Raw genomic sequence first — 23,626 nt, 5'->3', positions numbered from 1 at the left:
ACTGCTTGAAGGATTTACCAGTAACTTTAAGAAACACTAAAAAAAAATTCAAAATAAGCTCTAGGCAGAAAGGTGGTGGACTCCCCTTCCCTGGAAGTGTTCTAGGCCAGGCTGGATGGGGCTGTGAGCATCCTGTTCTAGTGGAAGGTGTCTCTGCCCATGGCAGGGGGTTGGAACTGGATGAGTTTATTACAGGATCATAAATGGTTTGGGTTGGAAGGGACCTTAGTGTCGTTCTGCCTCTTGGTCTTGGGATTTATTTGTTGGATTGTCCAGGAGAGGGGCAGCCAGGGACTGGCAGGGCAGTTACTGGTATAGAGATATTACACCAAGATATGATTTTTCCTTTCACAGAGGTCCTGTTTGATTCAAACTTTATCCCTGGAAATGTATTGAATTTGACATTTAGAATCGATCATTAAGCACATGCTCTTACACTGTGAATGTGCTGGCTCCTGAACAGAGGCAGGGAAAGTCACTTCCCAGCTGGATAACAGAGCTGCTGGGAGCACACACACACTTAACAGGAATGCGGTTGATTGAAAGAGCTCCCTGTTCTACAGTGGAGGTTTTTCTGCCCAGAGCTGTGCAAACACAGAGGAGATGTGCTGACTGGAGCCTGGGTGGGACATGTCTCATCTCTCTTGAGGATACTGTGACACTATTCTAGATTCTTTTTTGGGGGACTCTGAATGCTTCATTACATATTAATTACATATGTAATAATTATGTATTTGTGACCGTGTTCACAGGGGTCTTAGGATGAGGGAAGAGATGAGGATCTGACTCCACGTTTCAGAAGGCTGATTTATTTTATGATATATATTACATTAAAACTATACTAAAAGAATAGAAAAAAGGATTTCATCAGAAGGCTAGCTAAGAGTAGAATAGGAAAGAATGACAACAAAGGCTTCTGTCTCAGACTCTCCATCTGAGCCAGCTGACTGTGATTGGCCATTAATTAGAAACAACCACATGAGACCAATCACAGATGCACCTGTTGCATTCCACAGCAGCACATAATCAATGTTTACATTTTGTTCCTGAGGCTTCCTAGCTTCTCAGAAGGAAAAATCCTAAGGAGAGGATTTTTCTTAAAAGATGACTGTGACAGATATTAATTACATATTGTAGTTTAGAAATGTAACTTTGAGCAAGCAGTTGAGATTCTGCTACAGCAGAAGCAATGCCAGTTGTGTCTGCTTAAGGCAAAAGCCAAGAGGGAAGTTGTGTGGTAGTGCCCAGGAAATGGAACATGGTAATCAATGCAATGAGTAATCTGTAGATGCTTTCTCTTAAGAGCCTGTTTTTGTGTTACTTCTTGGAGGTGAAAATCCTTGCCCAGTTTTGGGGGAAGATGGAGAATGCATGTGGAAGTACATGAGCCCACCAGTATGTGTGTGGTGTGATCTGTGCTCAGCACTGCAGAGATCCATTTTCCTGCAGCATTTCTGCAGCCAAGTGTGGCTGAGCAGCCTCTGCACAGAGCATAGAGCAGTCCAGCAGGAGCTTCAGTAGATTGTCAGACCTGCTGTGAAAGTTTAAGAGGGAAAATTAAATCAATGCCTGAATTTGCTGTTAAAATAGTTCTACTAGTAGATGCTTGGCTTAAAGACAATAAACACATCCACATTCTCTCATTCAAGTTCAGCATCCATACTGCTGTTAATCATGAGATTTGCATGTTTACCTCTATTTCCTTATCATGATCTTGGGGGGCTACAATCATTCCTATACAGGGTTATGCTGTGGAAAGTTCCCATGGATCTGGTCAGCCTCAGCTGGGGCAGGGCTGGGCCAGCTCTCTGTGGCCTTTGTTGAGCAGAGGTGGGAGGAGATGCTGTGGCTCAGAGGCTCCTGCTGGCCCAGCCTCATCAGCCATGCCTGGGTGCTGTGCCATTGGCAGGAGCAGGGCTCAGGGGAGATGGGCTTTGCCTAATCCTCACTCTAATGCTTGAGCTGCTGGGAGCCTCTGTGGATTTAATGCCTGCCAAGCCTGTGGCCTCAGGCTCAGCTGGTAATTGTAGGGAGCAGCTCAGGGCTGGCAGCTCATCCTGTTGTGTCTGGCCTGCAAACCACCCTGCTGCTGTGACATCTGAGGTGACCTTGTCCTCCTGCCTTTGTTCCACCCTTCTCCTGATGCTGCCCAGATAATCCTCCTTGTGTCTGCAGAAGAGCTCTCAAAGTTCACACAGTGGGAAAAAGGTCACATCCAGCTCCTGCTTACCTGGAAACAGATCTTTGGGACAGCAGCAGCCTGAGTGGCTGTTTGGTATTGGCTCTGAATCCAGCCACCCTCAGCTGCTTCTCCCATTCTTTTTGTTTTATTTTGAAACTAAAATTTCAGTCACTTTTCTCACTTTACACTCACAAACAGGAGTACTCTCCACTTGCAGCTGTGAGGGAATATCCAAGTTGGTAAGAGAAAAGAAATTTGATGAGGAGGTCCAACTCTTCACCTCATTTAGCATTTGAATGATCAGGTTTCAGGTTTGGAGAACACAACATTCTCTGGCTCAAGGTTTAACTACTTGGTTTTCCAAACCCCTTCCCAGAGCCAGTTAACATAACACACAGAGGCTGGACACAGACTGAAGGAAGTTTAACCCATTTATTATGGTGACATTTGAAATCTAGCATGAGTTTTGACATTCCCTGCTCTTAGATTTCCAAAAGGTGTTTATGGTACAGAGTCACTTAAATAAGCTATTGCCATCTCATGGCCATTTTTGAGAAAGATAAAGGACTAGAAACAGTCCTAAATAAACAACATGAATAAAACACCACCTAAGTGTCTTAGGCATCAAGCTCCAAGATCAAACAAGCCTAGGAATAGTTTAAATTACATTTATTTTTAGTGTTTGGCTGTTCACCCTTGTAACATTCAGCTGAGGGAACAAAATAGGAAATTTATTTTAGCAACATGGGAAATAAAACTGGCCCATAATTAACAGACCCTTTAGCAGACTAGAATCCACTGTCAATTCTACTGCCTTTAGTCAAAACTCAATACATTCTTTAAAGCAACAGGTACTTTGTCAATCCTGTTCAGAACTACTGTGCTTGCAGTATTTTAGACTAACAACAGATCAGAGACAGATTTTTTTTGTCAGGGTGGACTCATCTGAAGCCCTCATGTGCTGTGGCTTTGCCTGCACCCTTTGGCTGAAGCTGAGCTGTCACAGGTAAAGCTGTGGGACCCTGAGTCCCCCCTCCATCAGCACCAGTGTCACTTTCTGACAGTGCAGAAACAGAGCAGGAGCCAGGGCAGGGAAAGCTAAACCAGGCAATATTGTGCTAAATAAGTGTACTTTAGTTTATAGCCTAAACACACACCAGCCTTGTACGCCACTCTCGTCACTTACAAAGGGTTTTCACTGCAGTAGCTCTATTATTGCCCATCAGCAGCTTTGAAATTCATGATAAATCACTGCCCTGAGGATTATAAAACCATCCATGTCTTCCATTGTTTATGTCATGCTTGCCCTTACATTCAGAAGTGATTTGGAGACAAATGCAAACAAAAAAAAGGCTAAAAAAACCAATTGCTGGTGCTGCACAACAGCCCTGTTTTAAACTTAAAATAATTTGTATAAAAATAGCAATGAGTAAATAGAAAAGCACAAAGGAAAGCTATTTCTTGGTCACTACAGCAGCCAAGACATTCAATCTTCAGCAAAAAGATTCATCACCCCTACTTTAAAATCATCTTCAATTTATTTCAAGTAAGCACCATCATTCCCCCCCTCACTGTTTATTTAACTGCAAGGCCCCCACCTGGTCCACTCAAGAGCAGAAGTGAATGACAGGAGCCACCACCATGGCTTTGTCCCATTTGAGGCTGCACTTTCAAACCCCACATTATTTCTTTCCTGCCCAAGTAGGGATAAAGAAGGTACACAAAGGACAGTTGCAGAGGAGGGAATTAAACCAAGAAAAAGAATAGTTAGAGTACTAGAGTAGTAAGTAAAAGTATCTTAGTGTAAGAAATGCCTTGCAAGCCACAAGAACAGTCTAACCAAGATGTACCATTAGAAAAGCTTTCTAACAAATTAAAACTATAAATATTTTTTTAATGCCATCAAACATACTGATAAAAATCATCACTAAGTGTCACTCTTCAGGCACAGTGCCTTTGTAAATACATTCAGGAGCACTTTTAGGCAAATCTGAATTCATGAACTTGACATTCTGCCCGTGTCCAACTTGTTTCTGCATCAATTTGTCTATTGATTGGGTGATTTTGGACAGCATTCAAATTCTGAACATAGATCAATCCATTAAACAGTGATTGGAAAAGACAACAGGCTATGTACTTCATGTGATTTCTTTTCTAGTATTGTCTACACTAACAAAATAGAGTAACTGTAATTCTTTCAAGATCAGAAAAATATTCAGCAGTCTGTAAACAGCAGCAGGGTCCATTTCACTGAGGATCTTGTGCAGCTGCCTCTCCTTTCTGCTCACTTGCTGCTTCATGCTCTGGTGTGTCTGGAGCAGTGGGTAGGGAGCTCTCCATGCTGTTCACAAGCACCTTGGGCTCCTGGTTATCACCATCAGTTCCTAGTGTTGTTTTTGAAGAAATGTCATGAGGAAGATCAAGAGAAGGTAGAGATGGAATTGAAGGCAGGAGGTCATCCAGGGGGGGCTGCCTGCCTGGTCCTTCAGGGTCCAAAGCTGAGGAGTTTTCTGGGAAATGGAGAGAGTTGGTAAAAACCCAAAACATATCAGGCTAACAGACAGTGCCTCGGCATTTTCATTTAAAGAGACCCACATGCTATAAACGTAAGGAAAAGCACATTCAATTTTTCCATTTCTAAACCTGATTTCTGCTACTTTTTCCATCCCATTTTTGCTGATTTTTATTAAAATCTGCCTGTTTCCAAAATCTCAAGCTAGCATGAGTTGGTGCCATTCCAGAAACAAGACCCAAAGGAAATAATGACTGCACTTACCAAAATAAGCAGAGGCTTCACTCTTTGGCATTAATGTTTCAGAGCCTACAGAAGCTCCTGCTGCTGGCATGTTGAAGGGGGCAGATGAGGATAGGTTGGACACTTCTGTTAAGCTTGTGAACTCAGAAACTGAAATTCCAGACATATCTAGAAATCCTGAAGGAGAAAGAAAGAATTAGTTAGATGCAACACAAAATGCTAGATTCAAAAGGACATGTTCAATCCAGACAGAAGTCAGTGAAGTGCCCTTCTTACTAAAGGCAAATAAATTTAACTTACCTGGTAGCTAAATTCTACAGCTCTGAAATCCAGGGAAATCAAAAACCTCAAGGAAAACCACCACCAGTGCTCACAGTTACGAATTTAAATCTCTAGCTTGTTTAAGACCATATTAATTTATTTAGATGTACTCTAAAGAATTGGTGAAAAAAAGCACCCAAGAAAACATACCTGGATCCATAACTCTCTGGAGAGGGGGAGGAGGAGAAAGGGAGCTTTCTGGTGAGTAACCACTCATTTCCTGCTCTGTGGAATGATCCAAGTTCATAACTGCTTCAGAGCTGTCATTCTGAGAGGTAGGTGCCAACAATGGAGTCTGGAATAAGACAGCAAGAAGTAAAAACATTATTTTACATCAAAAACTTCACCAACCCTCCCATGGAAGCATCCTGCCTGTCTCCACATGCAGCAGTTCAGAGAGAAGCTGTGATGCTGAAACTGAAAGACAAACACCACTCAGGACATGTTCCAGCTCAGCCTTTCAAAGCCTGGCTGTTCTCAGAACTTGGTTCCTGGAGGTGTATCTATCTTTCTCCTAGTGAAGTAGGTGTTTTAACATGATCCCCATTGACTGGCACAGCTGTAGCATGCAAGACTTGAAAATAGGGAGAAAATATCTGGCAAGAATTTTTATCAGCTGCCACTGGTGATCTGGGACCTGCTCTCCCCTTCCCTTCACCCAACTCCAGTTCATTCAATAAACTTGAATGCTGTACTCAAACATTCTGTATTACCACTGTCCCAAGCAACAGAAAATTTTCCAACTCCACAGAACGTGGCAGAGTTTGGAATTTGTTTTTTTCCTACCTCTGTGTAACCATTAGTGGATGGCAGAGGAGTTCCAGTTTCTGGTGAGGGTGAAGCTGATTTGCTTTCTGGCTTTTTCTTGGATGTTGTGGACTGTGTTGGAATTCTGTGCAAATAGCCATATCCAATACCACATCCTAAACTGTACAAAAGAAAAAAAAAATCAAGACACAAAAAGGTGTTCTTAACAAAGCTAATATTTTAAATTTTGACTTTTTAAAACAAGAATAGTTTATGTCTTTTATCTATAGCAGGAAATACCTACCTGCAAGAATTTCCACTAAAGAGTACTCAAGGAATGCTCTGCAATCAAGTTTGAAACATGCACAGCTTAGCTTTCAGTGAACTATTTTATATCTTTACAAAATATTTAATTGGACCTGATGTGGGCTTTGTTCTTGCTTTAGCTGAATGTTCTGACTATGAGAATGCAGATAATGAATCTGCTAATGGGCAACTCAAAACAGGAGTTCTGCAATTTGATTCTACCTGAGCAGGATTAGATCCTGACTGTGCCCAACTCCTAATTCTAAGCTGATTTTTTTTTAATGTAAAGATTAACAGCTTTGGGTGACAAGTGTGAGGAAACAAGGCTTAACATGGAAACACCAATAACTGATAGTAGTAATACTCCTAACAGGAGCTCATTTACAGCAAGTGTCAAACCTGTCATCAAGAGAGATCAGTACCTTCCTTCTCCACCCCAAGCTCCATTGGGAGTCACAACTACCTCTCGGATGGAATCTGCCTCGGTGTTATAAACCATCAGCTTCAGAGGCTTCCCCTCGTGGGATTCAATCAGGGAAAAGAAATCCTCTGACTAGGAAAAAAATGATAAAAAGTAGTAGTTAATAAACTCATACATGCAAGTCCACATTTTATATAGTTATTTACTCAATGTGAGATATTAAACATCCAGAGATTGGAAAATCACCAATGTAGTTTGATCTTAAGTGGCAAATTCTTTTTATTGTCAGACTACAAAGAAAGATAATGTTTACCTTAACAATAAAGCTTCTGTCATAAACATCAACCCTCCAAAATCCCTCATTGCCACCACCATGTGTTTGATGAGATTTATACAAAACAATAAACCCCTGGCAGGCACAAAGACAACCACTGCCTGCTGGAAGGAACGTGCACCCTACCTCCTGCAGAATCTGATCAGATCCCACAACGTAGTCAGTGTAAGGCTGGAGACCAGCCAGAGCTGCAGGAGACGAAGGCTCCACGTCCTGTGAAAGAATGACACGAGTTATCTGCACCCCCAGCAGGAGAAACCAGCAAGATCAAAAAGAACCAACTCCCAGAGCAAGGAGGGAAAGAACATTTTGTTAATGGGATAAAAAAAGAAGTTCTCAAATAGTCTACATCTACCTGTGACATCCTGTAGAACATGATGAGTAAGAATGATGTAGAACATGATGGGTAAGAAGATGTTACCAATCTAAAATTGCATCCTCTGAAGATGCTGAGAAAATGCACTTGCTTAAACAACCACAAACATAAACATTCTTTCCTATTCAGTTCTACTCTTTCAGCTCTTCTTAATTTTAAAATAAATTCATGGTGCTTTTTGTAAGATTAAAATTACTTCACTGAAGTTTAGCCAGCTTTACAGAGACACCAATCAGAATCTTTTTACTTTTGTCATTGATTCTTCAACATAAAAGGAAAAAACCCTTCCCACCTGTACTGTTTGGTCTGCTTGGGATGGAGTTATTTTTGTCCTTGTCCCTACTCAAACAGCTCAGACAAACCTTCAAGACAGTGTTCCCTTCCCCTGAGTGGCTGCATCACTGTACATCACTAAACATCACACAGTAAAACAAGGTTGTACAGACAGTCAGGAGCCAGCCAAGCTCTGCTGCTCACCAGAACATGCCACACGTGCTCATTGGCTCCCTGGAAGCTGCAGAACCTCACACTGGCCCCAAGGAGGCCTTGGCCTCCCCACATGTTGCTGGGGATCACCTCCACCTCTCGGATTTTCATCGTTTTGATGTTGTACACCTCCAGCTTCACTGCTTTCTCAGCATTTGCCTTCAGCAGGTCTTTCAGCATATTGTTCTCCTTGTTCTGTAAAGCAGATGCAGGATTAACATTATTTCCAGTCACACCTGTAGCATGTGGCAGAATTTGTATACAAAGAGCCAAAACTATCAAAGTTTAGGCTGTGTGGTTCACAAACAATCCCGGCAATTTCCAGTTCAATTTTCTTTTACTAGAAGGCAGTCAGTACTGTCAACACACATCCCTTTACATAAGTATTTCCTGTTATTCCATTTCATCACTGGCATTCCTGTCCTTCACAACTGCTGTTAAATAACACCAGCAGTATCAGATGCCAGCTGTAGTCTAACAAGGAGCAGCAACATTTCCCTTCATGTGTCTGAGCCACATCCTCTTCAACAGCCCTCCAAAGTTACTGCACACTGACTGTGAAAGAACAGCTTCATTTCTGAATTGTTAGAAAATGAAATGATCTTCCCCAAAAATCTGCCCTTATAATGATCACTTCCAAAAAAGACATCTCCTCTCATAAAACCAAGACAAACTTAATGAATTCAGCTTGAATGTGGTTATGGTGGAGCATACAAGGCACAGCTCTGACAAAACCCCAACCAAAACCCAAAAAAACCCCATCAACCAAAACTCAACTCTTCTCTCGTAACTCAACACACAGGAACTGTGTTCTTGGCCTCAGATGTATAAGTAGGCTGATTCTTTTCAATGTTTTATCAAGTGTTGAAACAAGTTTGTTTAAACAAACATTGAGCTCTATTGACTCACCAGTTCAGTATTCACCTTGTGGTAGAAAATATGTACAAATGAGCAATAACAAAAACATTGTGTTAACCTGCTAAGAAGTTAATGTGAGTAAAAGCATAAACAAAACCTTTCCTTCAAACTTGGGGCTAGCCAAAGAGACTTTGAACCTCTGCAAGTTTTACTTCAGTTTTAATGTCTAATATGAAAAGTTTCTCTGCTTGTGACAGTTCTGGTTTTTACCTTTCATCATCACTACAGTGCCCACAGTTCATGGGAGGTGGAAAACAAAATCATCTCAGACTTACAAGCCTCGTGTGTCCTATGGCAATGATGAAATCAAAGAAAGGTTCTAGTCCTCCTTGTTGGGCTGGGGAGTTCTCCTGAACCTGCAGAACACAGATTTTATTGTTATTCCACACTGACCTCCAGTTACATAAGGGAAAGTGTTAATCTTTACACTTGATTCAATATTTACTTTTGAGCTGAGCCAGAGATAAGGCACCAAATGACCACCCTCAAGCAGCAGCCCAAAATTAGGCTCTTACTTTTATATAACTATGAACAGATACCCAAATCAAGCTGTAAAAAGCAGGTTTTGAACCCCATATAAGACACAAATAATGTGATTCAGAGTTCATAGCCTGGAATTATTAAATTCTGAATACTTTGGAGAAAATTTGGATTTTCAAGGTGCTGCTGCAGGATTTTCTCCTGTGGTTCTAACAACCTGAGCACTGTGAGAGTCCTCACTTGCATCAGAGCCATCTTCCATGAAGACAAGTGACAGCTGGGTTCCCACATTCCCAGCCCACAGGAACAGGAATATTTACACAAGCACACACTTCTCACAAGTTCTGGTCAAGGAAACTGCCACCACTTACAAAAAATTCCTAAGAAATAGATTTGGGACATCTCAATTTCATTAGAACCAAAGCTGTCATAGAAGAGATGCCATCACTAGAGAGAACACTCATAAAACACATTCATACCAGGAAAAACCCCACAAAAATTCTGCAATTACATTAAATCCACCCACCTCAAGGTGCACTGACAAAGCAAGATGGTGTTAAGGAATCACTGACAATTTGCTCTTGACTTCACTTTTTGTTACCTCAGCAGCCCTTAACCTGAGATATATTTGACTCCTGAGGGCCACCTCACAATTTAAGCACAAAATTAAAACCCAGGCATCACCTAAACTGAGAAGTTCATTGCTAGAAAAGTTACATCTTGTATTTGATCTGGTGTTACCAAAATTATATACAAATATATAAATATAAATATATATATATAGGGGGGTTTTTAATAGATAAAGTTGTATTGGTATTGGGGCTTTGCTGGCACAACTGTCTATAAAAGTTATAAAAATGTATTTAATAGCATAGTTACTGCAGTAAAGCTTCTAAAGCAAAAATAAGAATAAAATTCATGCTTTATTTTTAAACAGTCAAGACCGAACACTGTAACCACAGCTGGAGTCGAAGTATTAACTTTTATCACAGCCCTGAACTGCATCAAAAGCAAGCAGGCGGCTTTATACAGATGCTGAGAAACGCAGAATGCACATGAAGAGGAAACAACACGTGGCAACAACGCTCCCATTCTTATTCCAGGGAAAGAAAATACCCACTAAAAGAAAGCATAATTCATGCAAACAGCTGTTATCTGACCATCCTTAAACTTCCAGATATGCACTTACACCTCTGTACGTGCAGACATCTGCTAAATAGAGGAGTTACAACAAACTTGCATCTGGGAGAGCCAGCCACGGGGGAAACACCGCTGTAGGGGGAATTAACCCCCTAACGTGATGCTGAGGGGATTCACAGGGAAGGGAGCAGAGAAAGGAGGGAAGAGGGGGAATAGGGAGAGAAGAACAGGGAGAAAAGTAGAGCAGAGAGAGAGAACTGAGAGAGATGGAGGGGAGCAGAAAGAGAAGGGAAGCAGGGAAGAGAGCAGGGAGAAAAGGAGGGGAACAGGGAGGGAAGAATCGCTGCTCTACTCTCGAATTATTTCAGGCTCTCCCGGGCAGCTCAGCACCCATTCCCGCCAGGTCGCGGCCCCGAGCTCGATGCAGCCCCCGCGGGTCCCGGGAGCGGCGCGACCGCCCCGCCCCGCCCCTGCCGCCGTGGCAGCTCCGGGACGGAGCCAACAGCCGGAGCCGGGGCGGCCCGGGTGCGGACCCCGCCGGAGCCGCCCCAGCGCCCGCCGCCCCTCGCGGCCCTCCCAACCTCCCTCCGTCTCCCCGCGGCCGCCTCACCCCGTGCACGTGGAATCCCTCGGCGCCGCCGCCGGGGCCCTCGGAGCTGGAGCCCAGCCCCATGGCGGCCGAGCCGGCAGCGCTCCGCCGGACCCGAGCGGAGCCGGCCCTCAGGCGGCCGCGGTCCCCGGCAGCGCCCGCACGCCGCTCCCGCAGGCCGGAGCAACCGAGCGCCGAACGCAGCGCCGGGTCAAGGCGCAGCGATGGGGGAACGCGGCTCGACTCCGCGCCCTGGCGCGTGACCGGTGGGGAACGCCCCCTAACGACGGGGGCGGGGCGGGAGAAGCGAGGCGTTGCTGTGGGGAGAGGAGAAGGGGCGTGGCTAATGCTGAGGGCGTGGCCTATGCTGAGGGGCGGGGCCATACCTGAGGGGCGGGGCCAGCGCTGGAGTCCCAGAACCACAAACTCACAGAATTACGGAATTTTTTAGGTTGGGAAAAAACTGAGATCATTGAATCCAACCTCTCAACGAACACCACCGTGGGGACAGCCCATGGCACTTCAATGTTCCCACAAGCACCTCCAGGCACGGTGGCTCCACCACCTTCCTGGGCTGCCCCTTCCAATGTCTGATCTACCCTCTCTGTGAAGAAATTCCTCCTGTGAAAAACGCCAATTTTATGATTGGCTTTTCGCAAATATTACAATGAATATTATATGTGTTGTGTTAGAAAGTAATGCTATATTAATTCTCTTAAGTAAGTGTGTTAAATAGGTTATGAAAAATGTTAAAATAGAATCTATGCTATGTAGGATGCTTTTTTAAAGAAAGGACTTGCAGTGAGATAGCAGCCACAGGACACCTGAATCTTTCAGAGAAAAATAATTTATTGCCTTCTTATCAGAAGAAATGAACTTCTTCCCACCTCAAAGGCGCTGCTGGATTCAGAGGAAGAAGTTGACACTGCCCAGACAGAATCCTGTGTTTGAATGGAATTAATGTATCATGTATGAGGTGTATGAATATGCAACAGGCTGTTGTTTTTAAGGGTTAATTCTTTATTAAGTGGGTCCCTTTTCGGGCTCATGTTGCCCATAAAAAGGTACCTGGACATCCGTAACTCTTTGTTTCTGTTGTCTCATATTGTTCTAATTCAAATTGTCCAAATTATTATTACTCTAATTGTATTACTATTTTTATAACCATCTTATTACTATTAAACTTTTAAAATTGTAATAAAAGAAGTGCTTGGCATTTTTCACACTCCTGATGTCCAACCTAAACCTCCCCTGGCACAGCTTAAAACTGAAAAAATCCCCAAACTTGCCCACTACTGTTCTCATTCTAACAGCCTTTAAAAATTTTCCCATTAGTATAATCCAAAAAGATATTATTTCTAATTCTAACAGCCTTTAAAAATCATCCCCCTATTAGTATAATCCAAAAAGATATTATTGCCAAGTTTTTAGCGATATTGTGTTTCTGTTCCTCTCTCTTGGCAGAGAATTGTGCTCAAGAACAGTGTTTCTACCAGCTGAGACAACATTCAGCATTGATTAATGCTATTAAATCAATAATCCAATGTTGCTGTTTTACAAGTGGTAGTTTGTAGTATTTTTAAGTAGAAAGGTATTTCTATTTAAGAGGTTTTTAGGTGGTATTTATGCCCCCTGAAATTTCATGTCTGCCCCACTCTGTTCTATTTAGGATGGATCCTTCTGATTCTGCCTTTAACTCATGAATGGAAAAGTTCTGAAAATTTTCAAAGTAGCAGAAATAATTGGAAGTGTTATTACATTAATATTGTTAAAATGTTAATTTCATTTCTTGCATTAACATTTTCATTTCAGTATAAAAGTACTGATTTCAGTACTACTCTTTGGTAGTTCTGCTGTCACCTCCAAGATCTCATTTTTCAAAGGATCCATCCACATAATCTCTGTGATGCATAAAGTGTGATGCATAAAAACAGTAAAAAAAGGGGAAAAAAAAGCTGTTTTTTCCATTCTGTCTTTACTTCCAAATGAACTTCTTACATTCCCTGTCACACTTCAGGAGCTATTTATGCTTGAAAATCCACACACTTTGGTTCATATTTATCCAGAGAAAGCACAGGATATTCTCAGGAGCCTTTTTAAGTAACTTTTCCCTGGAGTTGTCTCTAAGCTGTGACTGCAGATCTGTGCATCACATTCATTGAGCAGATGGGAAATAAAAGTATTCAGAAAAAAAAATATGCCTAACATTTATCTGAGGGATTTTTATGCTGTGTATATTTGGGAACCTTATCTCGTAGCTGTATTTTGTATTAAACTGCTTTTTGTGTCTTTATAACAGGTGAACCAATGAGGAGCTGCAGTGTTGGCCGTGTAATTGTATTTTTACAAACAACAGAAATGAGAAACATTTCTTCAGACTTACCAAAAGTAGATGCCAGAGGAGAGAGTCTGATTCCAGTACTAAATTAGTAGAAAGAGAATGGAAAGAGAATGGGAAGAGAATGGGAAGAGAAAGAGGAAGGAAAGAGAAAGGAAAGAGGAATTCTTTGCATTTATCACAGAAGGCAATGAGGATGTTTCCATCCCCAACCTTTCTTTGCATTGTCTTATGTTAAGGTGGAGGTGAAAGAGCCCATGAAGAGAGAAAATAAGCAATAAATTTTCAGGAATAGATGGTACTTACCCCATCTTTCTGGAGGAGCAGGGGAATGAGCTGGCACACCACAAGCAGATGTTTTGTATTGCTTGCTTCAAGCACTTGGGCTGCAGGAGGCTGGGAAATACAAAACATCCAAATTTTTAATAAGGTGTCTTTGTTTGAACAGACAGGTGTCTGCTGAGGAAGTCAGGAGCCTCCCCTGAAATGGAAAATGCAAACCCCTTCCCTCTGAATTATTAAAATTTTGAAATTAAGGGGCTCTCTAGCAAAGATATGGGAGTAGGAATAACTGTTCTTTAAGAGGAAAATTAAAATAAAAATGCAGTGATACAAAACCCCACTGCCAGAGTCAGAGCAGTCCCTGCCCCCTGTGTGTCAGGGGGGTGTCCCAGCCCCATCCCATGGGGGCTCAGCCCTCCTGCAGTGCCAGCTGTGGCTCTGCTGCAGCAGGGATCTTGCACAAGGGGGGAGTTTTCCTCTGCAGCTCCAGGGCTGCTGCAGATGGGCCTGGGCTCCCTCTGGCCATGCAGGGCAGCAGAAAGCTGCTCCTCTGGCAATGCAGGGGGCAAAGGCTACTGCGCTCTGCCAGGCTCAGATTGGATCCAGGTAGGACTGCTTGGCTCCTCCCCTGGGCGGAGCATCTCCCCACGGGATGCTGGGATTGGATCAGCCCTGCAGGGACACTCAGTGGGCATGGACAGCAGAGATCTCCTGGAGGGAGGGTTGGCTCTGGGAGAGATAAAGAGAAAACTGCCCCATGAACAGCAGATAAATGCCCCATCAGATAGGAACAGAATACACACACCCATTTCCAACATAAGACACAAGGAATTCTAGCAGAGATCTGAAGAGGATGTCTGCCAGCCTTAATAAAGTAAAAGAAACTCCAATAAGTAATATTTTTAGTGGGTAGCTGAGTATTATATTCTTGGGAAGATATTGTATTTGCGGGACTGCCCCGATGAAGGCAGGAATGATGAATCTGGCTCCATGTTCTCTGAAGGCTAATTCATTATTTTATAATACTATAATTTATTAAATAATTCTATACTAAACTATACTAAAGAATACATAAAGGATACTTATAGAATTCTAAGAAGATAATAATGAAAACTTGTAACTCTTTCCAGAGCTTTGACACAGCTTGGCTCTGATTGGCCAAAGAGTGAAAACAACTCACAGCAGAATCCAATGGAACAATCACCTGTGGGTAAACAATCTCCAAACACATTCCACATGTGAGCACAACACAGGAGAAGCAAATGAGATAGGAATTGTTTCCCTTTTCTCTGAGGTTTCTCAGCTGCTCAGGAGATAGAGGGTGAAGAAATTTTTTCAAAAAATGTGAATGCCACAGGAAGAGCCCACATAGCTCTGATAAAGGAATACCCTGTCTCACACATCTGGAAATACACAAAAAGGAGCAATCTGCTGGCTTGAATTTCAAAACTCTCTCATCAAAGCTTTATCAAGGCTTTTTTAAGGAAACTAAGCAGCAATGCTTTGAGTTATATTTGTATCAATGAGTGGCTAAATGATAAATACATGATGAGAGTGAATGATCACTGAAAGATCATTCAAAGCGTTATCAAAAGAGCCAAACACTGGTTTTCCTCATAATCTAAAAGCCTGGAAAGAGAGATATACACTGAGATAACAAAAGGTGTAAAAATATGGATAAGATGATCCTTTTTTTAACTTCTGCTTTTACATTTTGCTTGTCACAAGTTCCTTCAGTCTGAAATCTGATGATCCATTAGCCCAGTGTTTCATCCACCTCTGCAGGATCAATGAGGAGCTGTAGAACAAATCAAATCTAGGTGATTTTGTAAATGTAAGCATGTTGTAAGTAGTATTTTATCTAATTTACTAAAGAAACTAGCACCAAAAATAGTGCTGCTGTCAATAAATTAATGGAAAAAACCTAATCTGCCCTGTGCCACTCTTTTGCAGCAGTTTTGTTTGTTTGGAAAAATACTTTAGCTCATGTTTATTCAACACTTGAGCAGCACTTCCATATTAAATTTGTCAGCTTAGCCAGGGCACAGAGACTCCAATAAATTATTAAAGAGCAGCATTGCATAGCAGAATTTGTAGTGACACATTGTGTCTTCTCACAGAGAGGAACTGAGTTTTATTTTCATGTGGCTCCCTTGAGGATGATTCTGTGCCTCACTAAAGATTTATTTTAAATGGTTGCATGGGTGTTTCTGGAACATCAGCACAAGAGTGTTTCAGACACTAGAGAAGAAAGTTACTTATTCCATTAGAGGTAATAAATTTTAGGAAAACAAAGATCTGTCAGTGGAGAGTTATATATATAATATGTATGTGAATATATAATTTGTATATTCAGTGTGACTTTTTTTTCAAAAATATTTAATTTTTAAAAATGTACTTTCTAAAGGAGAAAACTTACTGCTTTACTTTCCAATCTGGTAAATGATGAACAATTTTCCTTTCAGCACCACAATCTGAGAAGCATGCACGTGTGTTTCAAGCATCAGGAGGATTTTCTTTGTTTGAGTCTTGTTGATGTTACCTCACTTCTCAAAATTTTTCACATTTAGCCCATTTTTGGTTCAGTCTTTAGAATTTTAATATTTTCGGTTTTAGATTGAGGATGATTTAGAGCTGGAAAATCAAAGAAACAGGAAGAATGTGGAAACTAATTAATTATGTTATACAAGAACTTTTTTATAGCTAATGGATAAAATTGATGAAGGACTTGACAGAAGGCTGAAAATGTCTCCTGGATCTTGAGAGGGAATGTATCAATGGTATTTCACCCATAGCAAGGCAGAAGGCCTCACTATTTAAAAAGTAAAATGAGATCATTGGACTTTTAGTCAAATATGAATAAATATAAATATGCAAAATCTCATGTATACTGTACCTTAGTTTATAATTATCTAGATTACATTTCTTTTTTACCATAAAATCTCGGATAATTCATTGATTTTTTTTTTTAGTAAATATTTCTATATTATTCCAAAACTTTTACAGACAAGGAAGAAAGTTTATTTGTTTCTACAGAGGAAAATAAAATAATGGTTGAGATTTACACTGCTTCATCACATCTACTTACATTTGGTTGCAACTTTGGAATTACTTTGATTTAATTATATGCCAGAGGCAAGGAAGATGGAATTAAAGAGCTTTCTGAACAGGTTTTACTGAGTGTTCCCCCAAGAGGCAAATGCTGACCTAGTGACAAAAAGGTACAAGGACTATAAGATTTTTCAGCCTCTTCTTCCTGCGAGTTTTTGTTTTTCTTTCTTTCTTTTTCTTTCTTTTTTTTTTTTTTTTTTTTTTTGGTGTAATCATTCTTTCCTTGTTGGTTGTCTTGTACAGGAAACAGTCTGCATTTAAAAGCTCAAGTTTTAGCATCTTAAAAAGTTTCTGAAAACAGTCAAAGGAGACTTTTTGGTCCCATGTGACACTGAACAAAGGTGGCACATTCATGTCATAAAAAACTGGTAAATCCTTAACTGGTGGGTGAAAATTGTTGTCAAATTTCTTAGCAAATACTTTTTGAAATTTAACTTTTTAAAATTTTATTCTGTTAATTGTGTATTAGACAGTGAAAATAGGATTGTATTATTTGTAATAAATAGCTAAAACTAATATTTTAGGCATTCTCTAAAAGAGTTTGTCCACAGAAGATTTTCCTTTTCTAATAAAATCAGTCCATTATAAAAACCAGGTAATTGGCAATGCAAGGTTAGAACTATAACAACTGGCATATCAGAAATCAGAATATATTGTGGTTGTTACAGGGCTTTAACCCACTACAAATACTTCAGTGTTGTGGCATTTCCACACAATGATATCTACATCAGGTGTTTGCTTTTGCAGGTATTGAATTTTGAAAGAAATGTCATTTATCATTCATGGCAGTGGAACTAAAACAATGTCACACAGAGCTGGCGGATCCTGCAGAGAGCTGCACATTTTAAATGCTTATTTTTCAAAGGTCTTTGTGTGCTTAGCACTTACAGCTTGCCTGCAATATCAGTCTTTTCTAAAGGTCCCTATGTAAATGTGAAATGTGTGCTGGCTGCTCTACATTTAGATCTGTAGATACAGTATAAAAAGCTGCAGCTGAGCTTGTTGTAGGTTTCTTTTTTCAGTCAGTGGAGAAAACCAGGCAATTCTTGACTGTAGCTGTTATTAAACATTTCTCAAGCCCGTTGTACAAGTAATTTTTCAGTATGGCAGAAGAATTGTGTAGTAGAAAGATTTTGGCTTCTTTCAGAACTGTTTTGCTGTAGAACTCAACAGAAATTATAAAGGAATAACATTCAAAATCTCAAAGGAATAATGTTTTCAAATATTGATTGTCTAAAATCAGTAAGCTTCAAAAATAAGCTTGTAATACAGAGAAAAAATCTGTGAATATGTTTCATTAGTTAAGAATAATGAAAAATATTAATAGAATATTAGTTCTTTATTATAAATTCAAAATATTTATGCAGTAATGGACATATAATAAATTTTAGGATAATTAAATAAGTTGACCCTAAACAATGTTGTGGTCAAAATAATTGGGAGTAAGACCTCAACATTACAGAGGACAATAATGTTTACAGAAAGTTATTATTCAAAATTAAAAGGAAAGCACCTCATGGATCAAACCAGTTTAAACTGCATTTTCTTAAGGAGATTCATTTCATCTTCCACTTGTGCAGATGACTTGCAGGACCTTTATCATGTGAACCAACTGGATTTAGTCCTGAACAATTATGTATCTGATGGAATTATCCACTTCACTGGTAAATATTAATAAATCTGTCACAATCCTCAGTCAGATTTATTTATACCTCTTGGAAGGCGTGCACAGGATGCTCATAAGTGGGAATTCTAACAGTGATTAGACAACATTTTCATATATGCATCATACATAAAGAATTTAAATTATCATCACCTTGTTAACAATATCACCTCGTTAACAGTATCACCTCGTCAGAACTTGTAAAGCATTGAATCTTTTAACCTTGGAGAAGCATAAAGAAAGATAATTCTACATTTAAGAGCTGCCAGGCAGAGGCAAAGGTTCAGCCATGTCCATTTTTGTGGATTTTGTTGTTCAGGTGTGTTTCAAGCTCCCTCTTGTATTCACAAAAGAGAATTTCCATTTCATAGAAATAAGATGCTGATGGTAAAGGAAGTTGTGGTACAGCTCTATTCATTGCAGTTGTGTAGAGCATTATATGAGTTTAACATCTGATTTTTCTTATGGCAAAGCCTTGCAGAGCCTCCCCAGTTTATTCTTTAGTCTCCCTTACTGTGCCACTGCCCTGGTGCTATCAGGTTGGTAGGCAAAGATATTTCCTGTGCAAACAGACCCTTGGAAATTCTCCAGCATTTAGGATGGATGCAGGAGCTGCTCAGCTGGGCTGTCAGCAGTCAGTGATGCAGCCATCAGCACACTGGGATTACTGGGATTTTGGGATAAGACACCTCAGAGCTTTGGGAGAGAAGTTTCCAGCCAGTTGTTGAATTGAGTGCTCTGGTTTGGACCAGGAAAAGGAGATTTCAATGTGCCCAACCCTTCACACAGACACAAATGAAACTGCTCTGAAAATCTTTCAGGAATTGTTGTGGTTATTACTTTATTTTTCTGCACTTTTCATCGTTGCTGCAGGGTTTTGACACACAGCAGAGAACACAGAACCCTGACCCTTCAAAGCAGCCAGGTGTCGGATCTCAAAATCTCAGCCCTGAGATGCTGAGCCTCCGAGACCAGCTTGGGGGTCTCGGGAGTCCTGGAATGTTGCCAGAAGTGTCTGGTAGCTGGACTTTAACCCTACACAGGAGACGACAAGGATGAGGGCTTCACAGGGTGAAGGGTGGAAAGATTAGTTAATTAGAGGGTGAGAAACAGGATTTAGGATTTATGTACAGGGGGGTTTAGAGGAGCAAGATGGAGGAATTGGGGTGTGTCCTGTCCTCCTCCTTCTTCCTCTTCTCCTCCATCTTCTTTGGCCACGGTGGCACCTTTCTATTGGTTATTACTAAGAGTACACCGAGTTATAACAATAGATGGTATTGGGGAAAAATGATAAATATTGTATACGTAGCAAAGGGTATAAAGATAGGTGCCTGCCCCGGAGGGGGAGGGAGTGTGCCCATGGCTGACTGCTGAGCAGATCTCTGTTGAGCTGAAAGAACATCTTTTAGATAAACAATTAATAAACATAAAACCAGAAAGAAGAACTGAAGCCTCTTCTCGTCCTTTGATACGCGGGCTGCGTCAAGGCCACCTCCGGGCCACCTCCGGGCCACCTCCGGGCTCTCCAGGCCCCTGCAAACAGCCGAGATAAACCCAGAGCCAGGACCAATTTCTTCCCAGCAGAATTTGGTAGCACTGATTAATGTCCAGCACCACCAGCACCAGGACTATGCACAAGCTGCTGAAAGCTATAAAGATGCTTCAATCTCCACTCCAACAAATAGCAGAGAAAGTATTTTTAAAAATCTCAAGCAGTATCTCACTATACAAGGTGAGGGAAATTGTTCTTTTGGTGTCACAGCCTCAAAAATATAGAAAAGGAAATATTGATTAATTTTTTCAAAATCATGGAATTATCATAGGGGCATTCTTAAGTGGTATTTCTGGCATTGAAATGGAATAACAACCAAACAGGAACACAAACTTTAAAAGGAAATTTAGACACGTTAGCAATATTTGTACTTATTTTTCCATTAAATAAAATGTATCAAATTGAAAAATATTTTAAATGCCACATGTAATACAGTAAATCATCAGAAGAGAGCATCATATTACAAATATAAAAATCAGGTCACATTCAAGAAAAGGGAAAATTGCTCAGGTATAGTTTTCTACTCACAGTAAAAGCCAGTTCTTAAAGCCCATAAAGTATTGGTATGGAAAAACTCCCATTTACATTTGTGACTGTTTGATTCTCAGGGCCATTAACTGGCAGAAAATTGCATTGAATTAAGTATGAATTCCATCTACACTTTTACTGAGAATTAATGATATGCAACATATCACAAGCTTTAATGTCTTGCAGCTTCATTTAAATAGAACAGCCATTAACATTTTGCAGGATTGCTCTGATTTTCAAAGAGAGGCCATCTCCTTGTTATTTGTACTTGACTTCCTCTGTGTTTCCTCTGCTTGTTTATTCATGATAGAAATTATGTTAGGCCTGTCACTTCAGATAATTAATGATGCACAAGGAAAATCAGTAAAAAATACCCTTGGCTGATTATTCATAATTACTCAGATACTGCAATAGTTGTGCTAATGGGGAAATCTATCTTTGATTTAATTATAAAACTAGATTGAAATTGTTTTGGAAAAAAAATCGATCTGCTCTGTTTCTGTCTTTTGTGATAGAACTCAGCAGAGAGAAAATAAGAGGTTCTTGATACTTATTACAATTGTTATCTAAATACTTCATTTTTAATTACTTCTTATTTTCTCAGACAATAATGAAGTTGGCTTATTTTTAATTTGGGTGATTGATTGTCAAGATGCAATAACTGTTTCTCCAGACTACACACCAGCAAACTGTTTTTACATAAAAGCACCAAGTAGGAAATTGCTCCATGAGATAGGTTGGCATCACTAATTTTTTTCCAGAGAAAGTCATAGAAAAGAAGTAAAGAAATGAAATTATGAAAATGAGATATCTGTATCTCCTAAAAACTGTCTCTGTAGGAGGGAAAAAATATTCACTCAATACACACATCTAAAAAGAAAAAAAATGTGTTTTTCAGGTCCTTGTCACCAAAGTGGTGACACAGATAACATCCATCCATTACAATGTGACTCCTAAGGATGGGTTTGGAACTCTTCCTAAAAAGGGAAAATGTCCTACATGCTTTATGGAATGGTAATATTAGTTAATTTATTATCTATTCTGATAGAATTTAAAGTAAACAAATTTGGAATATTGTTTAACAGCAATGCATGTGTAGGGCTTTTTATTTGTTCATCTCCTTTCATTTTCACAAGTTTTTGTATTCTAGATGAGGAGAGATCTCATGTTTAAGAAATAAAAATATGAACAGGCAATAAACCTTTACCAGAATTTTGTATAAAAATCATAAATATATAACATTAAATAAGCTTAAAGATTGTGATTTTAGTCAGATTTCCACTACAAGTTTTTAAAAACCAACTTATGAAAAGATGAAAACTCCATTTTCTTAATTTTACCTACAAAATTTTCCCCTTCTGGGTAAAATCCAAGATTTCACAGGCGTTTCTGTAGTGTGACATGGAGAATTAATAGATTTGACAGTTTTGGAAGAGCTTTCTACTTCTAGAAGCTGGAGATGTCAGCAGCATCTGAATTCCTCTTGGCTCTGTGGCTCTGCCATAATTTCTTTTAAAAACCTTACTCTTTTCCCAAGAGAAAAGCAGTATTTCTCTGATTTGCTACAGACACAAAACAAAACAGAATTAAGTCTGCATGATTTAAGTCAGTATTTAATTTTTTCCAGATCTGATATCATCTGAGTTATTGTAAGGTAGTGATAAAATGTAATTTAATGCCTTATAATTTTTAGGTAACTTTTCAACCCTGGAGATATTAAATTTTCTGAGAAGTAGTAACTTTAATAAAACGAGAAAAGAATTTAAATATTTTTTAAAAACTCTTTGGAATGTTGAAGAAAAAGTAAATTTTGTAATCTGGCTATAACTACTTCAAAGGACTCTGCTGCTGGTAAGGGATGTGACGGAATGTTTGCGGATTTGGGATTTTCAGAGCAAATCCACAGTTTTGGATTCTGTGCAGTTTGTGTGGCTCTAAGGCTCAGTTTGTAACTCACATTGTAACTGGAATCTGTTCCCATCTTTAGTGATTTCCTCGTGTTTGCCCAGGGTAGCTCCCTGCAGGCTGGGATTTGGCTGGGAGAGTGGATGGCACAGATCTTTTATCCTGCATGGCACTGGCAGCACTGGATGAAAAGCACAGTAAAATGTTCATTATTTAGATGTACATATTTTTTACTTCTGTAAGCATTGATGTCCAACTAAAAAGCCCCTCAAGAACTTGCTGTGCTGAAATGGGGAGGTCCTGCTCCTCCTCCAGCCTTAATTCTGCACCTGATTCAGCTTTCTAAGACAACCAGCAAAAATAGGAGTACATTTTCCCTGGCTTAGTGAATCAAATCCTTTCACCCCATGAGAGGAAAGGTTCCAGAGCTCAAGGCAAGTGAGGGATCTGTTACCAGGAATGGAGTGATAACAAGTCACTTCTTTTTGCAGCAACAAGCTGTTGGAGCAGCTCAGTGTCTTGGTTTGGAAAGACAGGAGTCTGCTAAGGAAGGCAGGAGCCTCCCCTGAAATGGAGAATGTAAACCCTCCCCACCCCTCCAAATTGCTATAAATTTGAAATTAAGGGGCTCTCAGGCAAAAATATGGGAGCAGGAAATAACAGTTCTTTAATAGGGAAAAGAAAAAAAAATAAAGGATAAAATAAACAATGCAGTACACTAGAACAACACTGACAGAGTCAGAACCCAACCTGACACCCTGTGGGTCAGGGTGTTGGTGGCAGTCCCATTGGAATTGTGGCTACAGCCCTCCTGCAGTGTCAGGGGTGGTTCTGCTGGAGCAGGGATCCTGTAGAGAAGGATGTATTCTTCCTCTGAAGATCCAGTGGAAGAAGAGGCAGCTGCTGTTCCTCTGGGGAATCCAGTGGAGAAGCTGTGCTGGTGTCTCAAAACCTCTGGATTATATCCAGGTAGGAATGCTTGGCTCCTCCCTCTGGGCTCACATCTCCCAATGGGATGCTGCAGTTCTTATCAGCCATGCAGTGACATTCAATAGCTGTTATCAGCAATGCCCCCTCCAGAGGGAGGTGTGATTGTGGTCACTCAAAGACAGAGATAAGGCAAAGTGCCCACTTGACAAAGTTAATCTGCCATACAGATGGTAATGGAAAACATCTTGCATTGCAATCTTCA

General features: G+C 40.4%; 1 protein-coding gene across 1 annotated transcript; it reads right to left on the bottom strand.

Annotated features, from left to right (window-relative positions):
* Positions 1 to 2,595: 2,595 nt before the first annotated feature.
* Positions 2,596 to 11,284, bottom strand: GORASP1 (golgi reassembly stacking protein 1). The gene is made up of 9 exons (XM_064703845.1): positions 11,077 to 11,284; positions 9,122 to 9,202; positions 7,920 to 8,123; positions 7,193 to 7,279; positions 6,734 to 6,864; positions 6,045 to 6,186; positions 5,409 to 5,553; positions 4,959 to 5,114; positions 2,596 to 4,692 (listed from the first exon to the last, which is right to left on the bottom strand). Exons 1-9 carry the CDS (start codon positions 11,137 to 11,139, stop codon positions 4,430 to 4,432), a joined length of 1,272 nt encoding a protein of 423 aa, XP_064559915.1. The 5' UTR covers positions 11,140 to 11,284; the 3' UTR covers positions 2,596 to 4,429.
* Positions 11,285 to 23,626: the final 12,342 nt, after the last annotated feature.

The sequence above is a fragment of the Zonotrichia leucophrys genome, chromosome 2, assembly GCF_028769735.1.
Source record: "Zonotrichia leucophrys gambelii isolate GWCS_2022_RI chromosome 2, RI_Zleu_2.0, whole genome shotgun sequence".
NCBI lineage: Eukaryota > Metazoa > Chordata > Aves > Passeriformes > Passerellidae > Zonotrichia > Zonotrichia leucophrys.
Note: the sequence above shows the minus strand (reverse complement) of the source record. Positions and strands in the feature narration are given on the sequence as shown.